General features: G+C 39.1%; 2 protein-coding genes across 3 annotated transcripts in view; one reads left to right on the top strand and one right to left on the bottom strand.

The window, feature by feature from the left end:
• The window catches only part of RGSL1 (regulator of G protein signaling like 1), a 35,187-nt gene extending 31,803 nt beyond the window's left edge, over nucleotides 1-3,384 (top strand). The window contains exon 22 of the mRNA XM_087960003.1: nucleotides 3,348-3,384. Within this exon, the coding sequence (XP_087816129.1) occupies nucleotides 3,348-3,384 (37 nt within the window). The remainder of the gene's footprint in view (nucleotides 1-3,347) is intronic.
• Nucleotides 3,385-7,224: 3,840 nt separating this feature from the next.
• The window catches only part of RNASEL (ribonuclease L), a 28,683-nt gene continuing 19,108 nt past the window's right edge, over nucleotides 7,225-16,799 (bottom strand). For both annotated transcript variants that reach the window (XM_087960862.1, XM_026669250.2), the window contains exons 6-7: nucleotides 14,089-14,234; nucleotides 7,225-9,140 (exon numbers count right to left, since the gene is read on the bottom strand). In XM_087960862.1, the coding sequence (XP_087816988.1) occupies nucleotides 9,002-9,140; nucleotides 14,089-14,234 (285 nt within the window). In that variant the 3' untranslated portion in view covers nucleotides 7,225-9,001. The remainder of the gene's footprint in view (nucleotides 9,141-14,088; nucleotides 14,235-16,799) is intronic.

The raw sequence follows: 16,799 nt of genomic DNA, 5'->3' as shown, positions 1-16,799 counted from the left end.
TTTTAGTTTAAACAGCATTTCCTCCTTTTTGTAACTGCTTGTGGGGGAGTTTTTTGGTCTCCAGTCAAGGATATTTGGAGCTTTGAAGCAAAGTGAAGGAATAAAAGGGGCTTCACCTGTTTTTGTCACTGTATTTATTTTGTATCCCACCCTGGCTCATCACACATTCTCAGATATTTCACAGGAGAAAAAAAATCTGAATTCTGTGGGATTTTGGCATATCAACGCATAATTGTGCTTGTCAGCTACTTCCCCTACACTTTGTCCTGACCCTGAATTGCCCTTATCTTAAGTCTATGAGGGGGTGATCTAATATTGTATTAAAGTAACCTTTCCCTCCATATTCCAATGTGATCCAATGGCAGTGGTAGAGTTAAGTGACAAGTATTGATTCTGATCAGAAAGAAGCTCTGGATATTTAAGACAACTGATTTAAGGTCAGTCTTCTCAGCCATCATTTCATATGCAATTATTCTCTTCCTAAAGAGCTGGAACAGAGTGGCCAACGGGAGGTCAAGGAAACAGCTTGGCATGTGTGATCACCATTTACAACCATCTCAACCAACATCTGCCAAACAGAATCAATGGAGAAAGCCAGATTCTCTTAACAACTGCATTATTGCAACTGCAGTGATTCACGTAACAACTTTGGCAAAAAAAAATCATAAAATTGGTCACAATCCATTTAACAACTGCCTTGCTTTGCAACAGAATTTCTGGTCCCAAATGTGGTCATAAGGACTACCTGTATGGTTGGACATGTTTGTCGCACAGAAGCCACACCTTAATAATACCAAAAGACCAACTAATTCCTAATTCAGTCGTGAATTCTTATAGCATTATGTATCTCAGCTTTAAATTGTTAAATTTGTTTTTGCTTGCATTCTGACACAGGACATCAGTTTTTGAAGATGGAAGAAAAGTGTTTTAACAGCTTAATATCTTCCCTTCTGGAGGCACGATGTCCCCATTTTCTCAATGGGTGATACATTTCTGCTGCCACATGTGGAAACTGAGGTCCTTGTCTATCACCACAGCAAGTAACAGGGCTTTGATAAGCCTGAAAAGATCTTTGGGAGCTAAGTGATAAAAGTATATTTTCCCTCGTGGGGATATATTTTTCTAATCCTTTCTATTAATTCTCAGAAAGCAGAAGCAACCAAGAAAAAAAAGGAAAAAGGAAAAAGAAAGAATTGAGGATATGTGTACATACAGGGATAAGAATCACTGCAAAATTTAGAGAGCCACTGCAGTATAATTAAAATAGGTTTATCCATCCCCTTGGTATATTTTAAGATTGAGTGGGCAGATTTCTATTTTATTATAAGGACAAGTTATCATTTCAGGTTTTATTTGAAAAAAATGATTGTTTTGTTTCAGTTCAGAAGTTGAAACAGGGACTTGTAAGGGATAATAGCATTTCTGAAATAAGCAGTTATCTTAATCATGAAATCCTGGTCTCTTATTAAACCTCCCCTGTCAGATCTTTCTGTATCAGCAAGCTTATTACAAAGATCTTTCTTTCTTCAATCATCCCAGAAGATGTCACACAATCAGCAGCTACTGTATCACTCTGTTTTTTCAAGGTTAAAAAAAATCTACTCTCAATCTAAAGATTTGGAAGCATCTTCAGCAGTGGGACAATACTCCCTTAAAGAATCTAAATTTCCATCTGTCAACATTAGGGAATAGCATCCACAGCAAACTACTGTGACACCAAAATAATGGCATGCATGTGTTGATGCTATCTCACACCAGCTGTCATCTGTTTGCATCCTGATGTCTGTCTCAATCACACAAGTCCCACACAAGGATGATGGAGACATACACATTTTGACATTTGTTTTGTTGATGATGATTTCATAACCCATAACTCCAGGAAAAAGAAAGGGGGCAGAAATAATGTTCTGGTCTGGTTTTTAAAAAATCCTTCAGAATAAAGAGACTTAGAAGCCTCACCTTTACCTCTGTCCCAGAATTGTGGGACTCGGTGATTTCCTTCCATTTCCTTCACACAATAATATATGCATAAATATTGGGTTCTTCATGCTATCTGAGCTTGGTGTTTCTCTGCAGTCTCTTCCATGCATCAATGATGTTTGTTAGCCTGCAGGAAATGAGCCAAGCACAGAGAACACCAAGAACCCAGCCATTCAATCCTGAGTAACATACATTTTCTACAATTGGATGCATAACTATTTCTGGATGAATTAATCCACTGAATCACTTTGAGAAGCCACAGATACATACATTGCACTTGCATACCAAAAAAGGGCCAGTATACATTCATGATATTATGACTGCTACCCACTAAAAATCAGAATTACAACACAGGATCACAGAATCCACCAAAGTCATTGGTACTCTCTTTTGCAATCATTACTCTCAAGTACCACCTTCCCCCCCACCCCAAAAATGCAGAGTTTCACTCTTAAGAGCTTTTACAGTGACTTAAAAATATGGGACTACTTCCAGTAGCTGCTAATCCACTATTTTTCGACATTGGCATCTTGAAAATATGTGGACTTTAACTCCTAGAATTCCCCAGCCAGCATCTGCACATTTTCAGGTTTTTTAAGTGGAAAAACACTGTTACCTAAGTGGGAAAACACTATCTCTCCATGTTTCCTGAGCCCAAACCCTGGAACCCCACCTGGGTGTATTTTCTGTATTCTAGAAGGAAAGTGAACTCAGCCATATTAGAAAGAAGCTACTGTGTGTTTCTTTTGATATCATGGATATATGTCCTGGAGGTATGTATTGCATTGTTACACATTTATAAACAAACCCAGATCCTAGATAGATAGATAGATGGATGGATGGATGGATGGATGGATGGATGGATGGATGGATGGATGGATAAATAGATAGATGGGTGGATAGATAGATAGATAGATGATAGATAGATAGATAGATAGATAGATAGATAGATAGATAGGGATATGGATATGGATATGGATATGGATATGGATATGGATATGGATATGGATATGGATATGGATATGGATATGGATATGGATATATTTATTTATTTATTTTTTATTTATTTGTCAAGCAAGTATTAGATAACAGGTACAAGTATAAGCATGGTTATGAATACATGAAACGGTTATGAATAAAAAGAAACAATAGGACAGGGACGGTAGGCCCATTGGTGCACTTATAAACTCCCCCTATATATCTATATAGAGAGATATATTTACATATATATAGATATATATATTTATATATCAAGAAATTTGATAAAAACAAGGGATAGTTTTCCTGCAAGTTTCTCTTTCATTTGTAAAGGGATTTTATGTGAAGCAGGTACAGAGCATAATGAAATGTGTTTTCTTTTTCTGCAGCTGCATCTACAAAACATTGCTTGGCGTCCATTCGTAGGTCAAAGAGCTTCACATCAAGCAAGGAAGGCTTGCAAGCCACACTTTCTTTTAACATAGATATTAAACAATTCTCTTTTTGTATTTCTCTTTACATCTGGTGCATTTTATTTATTTTATCTGGTGTGTTTTAAATAAAATCGAATAGCATTTTAACACATTGCTACAATGAATCAAAAGTAGAAGTTTTATTGTCACTTATATTCATTGAATTGAATAAAATGAGTTCTGAACATGAAAACATTTATCATTTTGATATATGAACTTCAATAAATTGTTAAATTTGGAAGTAGAAAGATTTATTTATTGTATCTTTATCTCACCTTTCTAACTTTATAAGTAACTTTATAAGCAAATATACATAATATTCCTTCCTTCTCCTACTTTCCCCACAAGAACAACCACAACCCTGTGAGGTGGGTTGGACAGCTTTCATGATGGAAAGCTGTCATATCATGTCCTTTACCATGTACTACAATGAAGAAAAAAAATCTTTTCATTGTTAAGTCACATGTGAACATTACTCAGCACTGATATGATTAAAGTTTATTTATTTATTTATTTTGTTTGTCAATTGCTTACAAGATAATAGGTATAAGTAAAAACGTAGTTATGAATACATGGATACATATAAGAAAAATAAAAGAAACAATAGGACAGGGATGGTAGGCACTTTGGTGCGCTTATGCACGCCCCCTACAGACCTCTTAGGAAAGGGATGAGGTCAATAGTAGACAGTCTAAGGTTAAAGTTTTTGGGGTTTGGGGAAGAAACCACAGAGTCAGGTAGAGTATTTCAGACATTGACCACTCTGTTGCTGAAGTCGTATTTCCTGTAATCAAGTTTGGTGTGATTAACCTTGAGTTTGTATCTATTGCTTGCTCTTGTATTGTTATGGTTGAAGCTGAAGTATTCATTGACAGGAAGGACATTGCAATGTATGATTTTATATACTATACTTAGATCGGACTGAAGGCGGCATAGTTCTAGATTTTCTAGGTCTAGAATTTCAAGTCTGGTGGCATAAGGTATTCTGCAACGAGTAGAGGAGTGGACAACTCTTCTTGTGAAATATTTCTGGACTTTCTCAATTGTATTAATATCAGATACATGATATGGGTTCCAGACTGATAAGCTGTATTCGAGTATTGGTCTAGCAAATGTTTTGGATGCTCTAGTTAGCAGTGTAATATTACCAGAGAAAAAGCTATGTAAGGTTAGGTTAACAACTCTTAATGCCTTTTTGGCTTTGTAGTTACAGTGGGCTCTAGCACTTAGATCATTAGAGATGAGTACTCCAAGGTCCTTGACAGAGTTTGGATCATCAACAAGGTCTTGACTATTCAGCCTGTATTTTATTTTCAGATTTTTTTTGCCAATATGTAGGACAGAGCATTTATTTGTTGAGATTTGAAGTTGCCATTTGTTTGACCATTCTGATACATAGTCGAGGTATTTTTGAAGGGTAGCAGTATTGTCTGTGGTGTTGAAAAGCTTTACATCATCAGCAAAGAGGACGCAGTTGCTCTTAATATGATCACAGAGGTCATTTATGTAGAGTATGAAGAGAGTTGATCCTAGAACACTACCTTGGGGGACACCACTGTTGACAGGTACAGAATTTGATAGGACACTCCCAATTTTGACTCTTTGTTGTCTGTTTGACAGGAATGCTTCTATCCAGTTATGCAGGTGTCTAGAGATACCATAATATTTTAGTTTTAGGAGTAGTTTATCGTGATCCATCAATGGGGATCACAAAGAGGAACTTGTACAGAAATGTGTGGGGCACAACACTTTTTCATTGCTACCACACTGATAAAGATCACTTTGCTATATCAGATTAGTTTGGTACATTGACCTGAGTTTATTAGGGAAAGGGAAAAGTTCCCCTTGCTCATACCTGCTAGTTATTTCCAGCTCTAGAGGGCAGTGCTCATCTCCATTACAAAGCCAAAGAGCCAACTCTGTCCAAAGACATCCCCATGGTCATGTGGCCGGCATGACTAAATACCGAAGGTGCATGGAACTGTTACCTTCCCACCAAAGTGGTCCCTATTTTTCTACTTGCATTTTTACATGCTTTCGAACAGCTAGGTTGGCAGAAGCTGGGACAAGTAAAGGGAGCTCACTCCGTTATGCGGTGCTAGGGATTCGAACTGCTGAACTGCCAACCTTTCTGATCGACAAGCTCAGTGTCTCAGCCACTTGAGCCACCGCATCCCTTTCAAGTTTATAAGCAAGATACAAATCAGCTGAAAGTCCAGGGAAAAGTCTTGAGAGTCTGGCATGCTATGGAAGTAGATGGAATGGGCCACCTCAGCCATCATTTCCAGCTCTCTGTGTATTGAATGTTCAATAACTTTCCAAAGTTAATTAATAACATCCAAGAAATGGTTTGGGTTCAGATCTCACTTAAGATTCAGGGAACCAAATGCCATGGCTTGATTTTGAATACAATGCAGCTAGGATCTAGTGAGCTGAAGATTTTAAAAAGTACAGTCTTCAATTCATATCAAGACTGAAAAGAAAAAAGCTGGACACACTGCAAAAGCTCATGAATAAACGGAAATAGTTCCAGTTTTGGGTTGATGCTTTCTCTTTCTTTACAAGGTCTGTTAACTCTCCTTGCTTCATGCTCTTGAGGGGTTGGCCAAATATTTTTGTGCCATAGTGAGACCCTGATTTCATTGAATCACTGCCTCAATTGCATAGTAAATTGGCCAGCACTGTCTCTTTTGGGGGCTGCTGAACATATTTATAGCTCAAAAATGGCGAAGGAGCCAGAGGTGGTTTGATCCTAGCTGAAATGCTAAATGCAAACTATTTATATCAGTGATCCCCAACCTTTTTTACGCCGCGGCCCGGTACCGGCATCAGCTGGGCGCCGTGGCCCGGTACCGGCATCAGCTGGGCACCTCCATCTTTTTTTGATGAAAACGTGCTTCTGGTGAGCTTTCTACCCGGAAAAGCTCACCGGAAGCGCTGGCGCCGCCATCTTTTTTTGATGAAAACGTGCTTCCGGTGAGCTTTCTACCCGAAAAGCTCACCGGAAGCACTTTTTCATCAAAAAAAGATGGTGGCGCTCAGCAAGCCAGCGGCCCGGTAGGACCTGTTCCGCGGACCGGTACCAGTCCGCGGACCAGTGGTTGGGGACCCCTGATTTATATGGTAGTCCTTCTAACCTTATATTGCCACTCTTGAAAAATTAATGGCATTGATCAATTTAAGATTTTAAAATATAAAATATTTTTAAAATATGCAGGTCTATCCTGACTTCAGCAACTTGGAGTCAACAGCAAGGGGATGCCATTGCCAGAACTCAAAAGTGGTCAAATGCTGGGTTTTGCCTAATCCTGTCCCAGCTGGGATGAAAATATTCAAAGTCATTAATTCACATTATGCAGTGGAGAGATTTGTAACTTAAAAACATATTCGTAAGAGAAAATCAACTTTCAAGAAAACAATGAGATTATCTTCTAAGGAGAAAATTCAGACACACGCACATATTTCAGTTTTTAAAATGAGACCTTATACGTTATTGAAGTGTAAATCTTTCAATTTGTGTAAAAAAAGTCAAGGTTTTAAGCTGCCTTATTTTGATTTTGTTGTGTTTTTAGGCTGTATTAGAAAACTTTAAAGAATTGTCCTAGAGACTGTTGACTTTCTGCAGTGCAGTACTTCCTGCAGATGATATTTACGGCAATTTTGGATAAGTTGCAGAAATAAATTAAAAGGAATTTTCTTCTTTTCAACATGCTATAATTTCTCTTGATAAACATTGGATGGGTATTTTCATCTGTTCATGTAAGTGATGAAACAAAAATACAGTTTTGAGACATTTTACATACCAATAAGTTTATTGCAGCATAGGCTTTCAGTTTATCATACCACTTATATGGCGTGACATCGCCAATTAGGAATAAATGCATATCCATAGAGATGTAGGCAATCAAAGTGAAATTTAATGCACTAGGTGCAGAGAGTAATAATTATCCACGTGGTTATTTGTAATATAGTTTCACAGTTCCCAAACTCAGCAGTTGCAGCACCAATGGAGGGTGCTGCAATGAACTCACAGGAACATCACATGATACTCCAGTGATACTTGACAACTGTCAGATACCACACAAACTACAAGCCTAGGATCAGTGTAAAAAAATATTGGGTTGAAGGCACTGAAGACCAAGATCATTTGGAAATCTCTGCTGAATATAATATGGAACTTTTTGCATGGACAGTGTTGGTTGTTCATGGTAATCCAACCAAGGAGCACAACTAGGAGTATTAGCTCTATCTTTATTGCACAGTTATCTTGCAATTTCTCCCCTCCTTTCCTTTTACACACCAGAATACTAGGGAGGTTTCCTTCTGAAATGTTTCCCGTGCCCTCCATCCTTCTGTGGGCTGAGATCTCTTTTACAAGCCAGTTGTCCACTCTATGGCTTTTCCTCCTGACTCCTAAGATCATTTCCACATACTATTACAGCGAGTGACTGGACTCACTCATCATACAGCTCTTAGGTAGGCAATGATGGTCACTGGCCCTCCCATTTATTTATTTTGCAGCCTGCAGAGCACACTCAGAATTTCAGTGACAAAAATAATACTTTTTAAGTGCCTCTTTATCATCTTTAAGGCCACGTACACTTAAAACCTGACCGAAGAAATAGCTTAGCCTAGTAAAAAAATGATTTCAGCTTGGTAAAAAGCACTGACCTCTGCTTGCAAAGCAGAGCGATAGGAATAGCTCATGCAGCTCAATAAAAGCAAAGTGAAACCTCAAGGAGTAGTTGTGAGAATTCTGGCTGCTGTGGCTTCATTTGATGCTATTGGATAAGACAAAGGGGATTCTGGGTTTCAAGGAAGGGGAGCTATGGCTATAGGATATCATTAACTGACCAAATGTGTTGCATAACTATGTAAGTTGTTTCTTCAACCTTGCAAAGCGGGCAGAGCCTTGTATTCTGCCCCTGTGGGGTTACAATAAAAGTGCTTGAAAGCAGAGGTTCTCGACTCACTAAAAAGGGTAAGGGGCTTCTTTTGGACAGAAACTGACTTTGAGCTATAAACTCCTATATCTGCAGTTCCATTAACAAATACAACATATTAGGTTGGAAAGGAAGCAGATATGCAACTCCACCATGCTTTGTCCAATGCTGTGGGAACTAGACTAGACACGGTTGCAAATTTGACAACTGTACGTTCTGCATTATTTGATTTCTCTGGGGGTACCTTAATTAGCAGTTGTAGTTTGACTAGACTAGATTGTCAATGAGTAAGAGAAGGTCTAAAGAAGATTTTCCAGGATGACATATAGTATTAACTGCTGATTAAACTATTGATTGGTTTTAGTTAGAAAATATACTGACTGTTATATTGACTGTTTTCTAGTATGATATGATTGTTTATTGTACCCTATGACTATTATTAAGTGTTGTACTTTATGATTCTTGACTCTTGATGAATGTGTCTTTTCTTTTATGCACACTGAGAGTATTTGCACCAAGAAAAATTCCTTGTGTGTCCAATCACACTTGACCAATAAAGAATTCTATTCTCTATATGTAAGGCACATAAAATTATGTCATTAAACAACCAATGCCCACTGACCCATGTTACGGGTGTGAAGAATTCTTTGCATTTGGAAAATATTTGCTGTACTCCGAGTCATACAAAAGCTGATAGATATGAAGGGTTAAATCTGGAAAAAGGTTCAGAAAATAGTCTGCAGGATCCTGAATTATTTTTTTCACCCTGAAATGAAGGAAAATACAGTTTTTAATATAAACAACATGCAAGCAGTAGTTTGTCCTGGGTTAAAGATGGTGAAGCATAGCTAAAACATGAATGTCAACTTGTTAAGTTGTAATGCAATTATCAGCCAGGAAAACATGTGTTTTTGCATCTGTGAACTATGTGAACGATGCATGCTGTGAAAGACTGCATAGTCATTAAAATCCAAGCATTTACTAGGAGTTGGCTTGATAAATTTCTTTTTGTTCATAAGAGGCCCCATTGACAATTCACCCAGCAATAAACTCAAACCACTACTTTGCTACTCTTAATTTGCTTTAAATACGCTGCTCTCAAGTTTACTGTAGCCAATAGCGTACAACTCCTTTGATCCTTCAATACTGGGACATTTTTTCTTAGACATGTTCTTTTAACATGCACCTTTTTCTCAAGTTTCTGCTTTTCCGATCTGTTTGTCTTCCAGTTTTCAATCTACATTTGCTTGGGCTTTCTCCTCACCACCTCACAGAAACGTTTTCCTCCTGTCCTCCAGAAGGCCAGCGTGTGACGAAGACACACTGTTTCAAAAATTACAACCCCCTCCCCACTATTGCTCTTCCCAGCCTGCCAAACACCCCAGAAAACTTTGCTGTGTTGCTATGGGGAAAACTGGAGATAAGATCAGGTGCAGGAAAGGGAAAAGATCCTGCTTTGCTTTTTTTCCTCTCCAGCATGCATGGAGATTTCCTATCGAGTGGGGGTGGGGGAAGTTCTTTTCTCTTATATAACTTACAGGTTCTTCTCTCTTATATTCTACAGCAAAAATCCATGGCTGTTGGAGAGGAGAAAAACTTAGTCACGCAGACATCGCTCGGTAGGTACAGGCAGCAATGGTTACCAATAGGAACAGGAACTTTTGAGGATGGGTGGGAGTTGCAGCCATTGAATGATCCAATTGGAGCCTGGCAAATCACTGGTCTCTCTCATGCTCCCCACCCCCATAAATCAGAAGGTCCATCTAGCTGCTAGAATTCAGGGGTGTCAAACTCGTGGCCCACAGGCCAGATGCGTCACACGCTGGCCACGCCCACCCATTTAACGAAGGGGGGAAAAGTCATGATGTGTCACATGATGACAATGTGACATCATGAGTTTGACACCCCTGAATTCTAGCAGGTTGCATTGAATTTTCTAATAGAAAAAGACCTTCTCACTGGAGCAGTTTCAAACTTCAGCCTGTCCCTGCAGAGTGCTGGCCAAAAGATGGAATCTCTGCCGGGAAGGCATATCCCACACAAAGCTGTCCTGTACCTGGCTACTTGACCCTATTTTTGCATTTATTTTCTTTCCAACTTTTAGAATTCCCCCCTTGCAGCGGGGAGAGATTGCTTAAAGGAACTATCTCTTCCCAAACTCTTTTCTTCCCAGCTCAGCACTTTCTTAAAAGGTGCCAACCTTACAGATTAATACGCTCAGCTCTGTGACCTTGATTAGTTAATTAATATCCTCTGCAGGCTTCCTATTTTCAAATTGGCAAGGCTTTGATCAGTTTCCTAGGCGCAGGGAACACCCTAAGCAAACAACCCTAAGCAAACAACCCACACCCATTCTTTTCAATTGCTTTCTTATTCATTTGTAATCTCTTCCTCTCGGTTGGGTATAAACACAAACATACATTTTCCCTTGATAATCAACTCAGAACAAATATAATGATTCCAAGGTATTGAGAACTGGCAGAAAGGGGTTCTAAGAATTACCCCTTTCCCCCAGTTTCCTGGTAAATTGAGTTCTGAAAAACTTCCCCGTCATTTGAGCTCATCCAGCTGTTTGGAGTCAAACTCTTCTGATGCTGTATGCAAAGGAGCAATTTCTTAATCAAGCTTTTCAAGATCTATTGGTACTCTGGCATCACCCTTATTTTCTTGTTCTTTGAACTGTCTTGCAAACTCTAAATTAAGCCTCGACAGACAGACTGATGCAGGAGTGGGGTTCTACCAGTTCGCACCTATTTGCTAGAACCGGTTGTTAACATTCTAAGCAGTTCGGAGAACCGGTTGTTAGAAGAAAATACTGGCCTAATCCTGTAAGGAAGGCAGGAAGGAAACATTCTGGTGTTGCTTACAGAAAGTGCTTCTCCATTAACTCTTATTACATTCTTGGCAGGACTAGGCTTCCTGTCTCTGGAACTTCTCTGGAGTTTTTTTTCCACTCCTTTGCTGGTACTTTGCTTGTGTGGAGTGACCATTCAATGTTACAATGGCACTGAAAAAAATGACTTATGACCATTTTTCATACTTATGACTTTTGCAGCATCCCCACAGTCATGAGAGGCCAGGCAAGGAGATGCGTGCCTCAATGTGTGTGATATTGAGTTGGCCACGCCCAGCCAATAACATGACCACCAAACCACGTCCACCAGTCACATGACCACCAAGTCACGCCCATTAACTAAGCCACGCCCACATAACCAGTTGTTAAAAAAATTGAATCCCACCCCTGGATTGATGGCACCAAAAGGGTAAGAAGGCAACAGGCCAAGGAAGATAAAGCCTTACAGTCTCTATTTCCTTTGACCCAAGTCAGAGTAGTTTTAAGCTTGTACAAACATACACATGAAATTTTCAAAATCAAAATTGTCTTTTGTTCCCACAGCCCATTTAATTGTTCTGCACATAATGAGCTTGTTTTTTTTAGAAATAGAGGTAGTTCTAGACTTACATTCATTTAGTTCAGGGGTCGCCAACCTTTTGGGCCTCAGGGACCACCAAACTCATAGTTTTAAATCCCGTGGACCAGAGACCCTGAGAAAATCCCAAAAAAAGTCTGCAGGAAAATTCCTACTGATCGATCATTCTTTATTTGGGATCACAGGATACCGTCTCCAGCTCCGTTCTCAGCGGGAGGGAGAGAGAGAGAGACTTTTGGCTTCACGCAAGGAAAGCAGCAGAAGCAGAAGTCTTTCTCTCCCCCAAACTCCACCAGAAATGAGTCTTTGTGAGACTTGTCACACTGGCACAGCCTCTTGGAGCAGGATGCCTTGCAGGGTCCTAAAGACTCATTTCTGCCGGAGTTTGGAGGAGAGAAAGAAAGACTTTTGTGCTTTCCTTGCATGCAGCCAAAAGCAGAAGAAAAAAGAAGCAGAAAGAAGCAGCCCGGTGGCCAGAAGAGGCACATAGGGCAAGTTCCTCCCTCCATCCTTTCCCCCCTCCCCTCATTACCGTGTGTTATTTGCAATGCAAGTGATGCAAGCCTTGTGTTCCCGCGGGCCATATGAGTGGCACAGCCTTGTGTTCCCCACGCAGCCTGGATTGCTTTGGGGGCAATATTTCTCTAAGGACCACCAACATTTTCTCACGGACCACCAGTGGTTTCCGGCCCACTGGTTGGCGACCACTGGTTTAATTCAAAGTTACAATGGCATTGAAAAAAACTGACTTATGATGTTTCTCACAATTATAACCATTGCAGCATTCCCACGATCATGTGATCAGAATTCAGATGCTAGGCAACTGTTTCATATGTATGATGTTTGCAGTGTCCTCGGATCATGTGATCACCTTTTGTAATCTTCTGACAAGCAAGGATAATGAGGAAGCCAGATTCACTTAACAGCCGTGTTCCTAACGTAACAACTGCAGTGATTCATTTAACAACTGTAGCAAGAAAAGGCCATAAAACGGGGCAAAACTCACTTAACAACTATCTCACTTAGCAACAGAAATTTTGGGCTCAATTATGGTTGTAAATCAAGAATTACCTGTACCATATTTTAGAACAGTCTATTATACTGTATTATTTCAGTTATATACCGTATTTATCGGCGTATAACACGCACTTTTTCCCCCCTGAAAATAGGGGGCAAATGATGTATGCGTGTTATACGCCGATATAAGTTAAGAAGCCTTCGGTGAATGCTGCTGGGATCGGGATCAAGGACACAAATGAAAGAAGGGGAGGGAGGAAGCAACCGAAGCCTGTCCTTCTCTCTGGGTCAGCTCTCTCAGTCGCTCTCTCGCTCCTCCACCAGCACAGGAAGAAACTGCTTCAAAGAAGCGGGGGGCTTTTCCTGTCGCCTCTCCCCACCCCCACCCCGTCCGCCCGCCCGCCCGCCCGCAGTGCTCCGTTCTGCCTGCCTGCCTGCCTTTGTTAATGGTTGAATCGGAACAGCTTCGGCTGAGTAAAAGAGGCGAATAGTTATTATTCTCAGCGAAGCTGCTCCCAATCAACCAGAAACTAAGGCAGGCAGGCAGAATTTTTAAATTTTTTTTCCTGAAATTTCCCCCTTAAAATGAAGATGCGTGTTATACGCCTGTGCGTGTTATACGCCGATAAATACAGTATTTAGCATAAGATATTTCTTTGGAGTTGCCCCCATAAATATGTCATTTCATTAAGAAGTGAAAGAGGTTACAGGAGATGCAATGTCAATGATTAGAATTTTTCCTTTCTCTCCTCCCCTCCCCCCTAAAAAGACCCCTTTCTATTCCAAACCAATTAATAAATGTGCCACTTCAGATTTTATCTTAGGCTCAATTTCCTGTCTTCTCTAAATACATCAGAGTTTACATTATGAATATTTGTTAGTATCAGGAGAGACATGAACAGCATAGGCAGGATTGGAATCTAAAACTCTTGGGGAAATGGCTTCTAATAGCACTCTGAAATCTGTCACTACTGTCTCCTCTCTGATCTTAGTAATAGTTGCTGTTGGCTCCAAGAGCAATTCTGAGTTCAGGATAGAGGAAGAATTGTCATTCTTCTGAATTTCCCCCTCTCTTTTGCATGCAAAGTGACAGATTTCTCTGCAGTTGGACATGATCAATGAAAATATGTTTGTGACTTATCTTTCTTCCAGGTTTGTATTCTGGTTACTACAATAGAAAAGGGAGAAGCAAAGGTTGCCAGCCAACAAATCCAATGTACAGTAGATCGCTTCAGAGATACATAATTTAGAGAAATATTTACTTACTCATCGTCCTTTTCATTGTAGTGCTCAGCCATATTCCTAATTAACTTTAATAAATCTACTACTTCCCGGCCATATTTTCTTTGGCCCTTCTTGTTGCCTTTCTCTTTGCCCAGAGAAACCATAGAGTCCAATACTTTTTCATCAATCTTAAAAAGAAGGTAAGATTCTGGTCAGTTATTGGTCCATAAAACTCACTCTTTGCAACTCAGTGGATATAACAACGTTGGTTTCTGGGTGAGGATTTATGGCAGACATACCTGAAGGACACTGCCTCAGAGATTGAAAGGCAGACAGTGAATCATAGCAGGCACAGTCTTTCAGGATAAAGGAGAGATTGTGAGAACTTGTGAGGTGGCTGCAGAAACATAAGTTTTTTTTTGCTGTTGACTCATGAGTTATGCAGCTGGGAATCGAGGGATTTCAACCCAGCTCACATATCACATAATGAAGCCTATATGCACACAAACTTGGCACAAGCCTCATTTTCATAAACAGTTTCTGGTAAAATTAATTTACAGCTAAAGAAAGATTTCCTCAGCAGCATGATAAGATAATTCCACTTGATGAGTCAACATTTTTATGGATTAAAAAGGAAAAAAAGTGGGGTTTAAAGATTTAAAACTGTTTGACAAAACACTTAACAAGGAGGGAATATACAAAAGTTTAAAACAGGTAAAGGGGATGGTTGTGTAGAAGGGTGTGTGTGTGAGAGAGAGAGAGATAGTGTTTTTCAAAAACTTGGAATTAAAATAGACAAATGAACTGGACGGGAATATGTTTTTTTACTATTAAAGAGTACAGACAAATCATGAAGTTTATAAAACAAAAAATAAATAAAATAATATGAGGCTGACTGTGAAGCTGATTGTAAACTATAAAGTGTGATTTGAGATGAAAATTTTAAGGGCACCAATAGGGAAAAAAGGTCAGTCACTCTTTTCCTTGCAATTGAGATATTTTCATATCTGGATTACAGTATTATAATGGCATCCATTAGAAAGTAGTAAAAAAACAGCTGGGGGCAGGGGGTGGGAGATCACAGCAACCTTCAGTGAGAGGAATTATACCAGATTTGCTTCAGAAAATCTTTGAGAAATTGAACAAAAAGTTAGTGGAATCATTTGATACTAAATTGACATCTTTTGAAAGAATAATAGATCAAAGAGTTGTAAAGATGAAAAGGAGAAAGAAGTTTAGAAGATGGAAATCTGTGTAACACAAGTGATGTAAAACAAATTAATGACAAAGTAGAAATTCTGGATAGTAAAACAGAAAATATAGGAAGAAAGCTGAAAAGAAAACTAGATAATTTGGCACTAGTACAACTGGGAGAGAAGGAATTTTGTTTGACTTTAACAAGAAGTTATAGGCCAATATCTTTATTGAATAATGATTGCAAGTTGTTTACAATTCTAATTGATAGACTAAAATAATTCTGCAAGAATTTATTCATGAGAATCAATAAGAATTTTTAGTCTAAAAGACAGTTAAAGGATAATATTAGAAATATGTTGAATATTCTATTTGGAGCAACTTAATGAAAAACAAGCTGTATTGATTTTCTTTAAAGCAGAGGAAGTTTTTGACAATTTGAACAGGGCTTCTTTGTTCAAAGTTTTGGAAGATATGAACTTTGGGGAGATTTTATGAAATAGATGAGATTGATTTATACTTCATAGAAACCAAAAATAATTGTTAATGAAGTTCTAGCAAGTCTTGTGAACTACAAAAAGGAACAAGACAAGGATGTCCACTGTCTCCTTTCTTGTTTATTTTGGTTCTTGAAATATTGAATACAAGTATAAGACAGTGTTAGGAATATAAGTCACCTAACAGGTATTTGGGTTAGAAATATATAAACCAGGATAAACATTTTAAAACTGTATCTTTAAGAAAATGCAAAACTGTAATTAGGTGTGGTTTCTCAAACGGCCATAAGATGGAGCCAGAAACCTGGGTTGTCTTAGTCTTAGTCTCAGAAGAGAATGTGTCTCAGTCTCTGTTTTTCCTTCTCTTGGAGAATATTGTCGTTTCTTCTAATTGACCGCTATTCCTGGATTTGATGTAAGTCTGATACTGAACTGTTTTCGAAACTGGACTTTGTTATTGGATTATCCCTGGATTGAAAACTGACTGATTTACCTGTGAATGACTTTGGACTGCTTGTTTTGAACTTTGCTTAAACCTTTCTGGAAGTAAAAACCTAAATTTACTGTACAGTGTATCTGTGTGCTGTGTGTGTATTATTTAAACACTACTCTCAATACGTCTCCCTGTATGCGCTCATTCTCCTAATGGGGAATTACCTCAACACTGGTTATGGGCCCAGGCCATACCAGGCTCAGATAACTGAGAGTTGGTGTGAATACACAGTGCTGTATACAGACAGCTGGTTACTGATTAACCGTGGGTTACTATCCTGGTAAAGATGGCACAAGTCACTTCAACAAGTCTATCACTGATAACCCAGTTGGATGGAACAAACTATGTTTCCTGGTCTATGAAGTGCAGTCTACTTCTGCGTAGAGAAGGTTTATGGAATGTAGTTCAAGATCCACCAGATATAAATGCTTGGGATCCAAATAATGAGGATGATGCCAAGAAGCTTGCTGACTTTAAACAGAACAACGAACAAACTCTTTGTATAATTGGACTAACACTGAGTGACCAGCAGCTAGTCCATATTTGTGGAGAAGAGTCTGCTGCAAGGT

This window comes from Notechis scutatus, chromosome 3, assembly GCF_049901735.1.
Source record: "Notechis scutatus isolate UNSWTSFEM ecotype Mainland chromosome 3, rNotScu1.2, whole genome shotgun sequence".
NCBI lineage: Eukaryota > Metazoa > Chordata > Lepidosauria > Squamata > Elapidae > Notechis > Notechis scutatus.
Note: the sequence above shows the minus strand (reverse complement) of the source record. Positions and strands in the feature narration are given on the sequence as shown.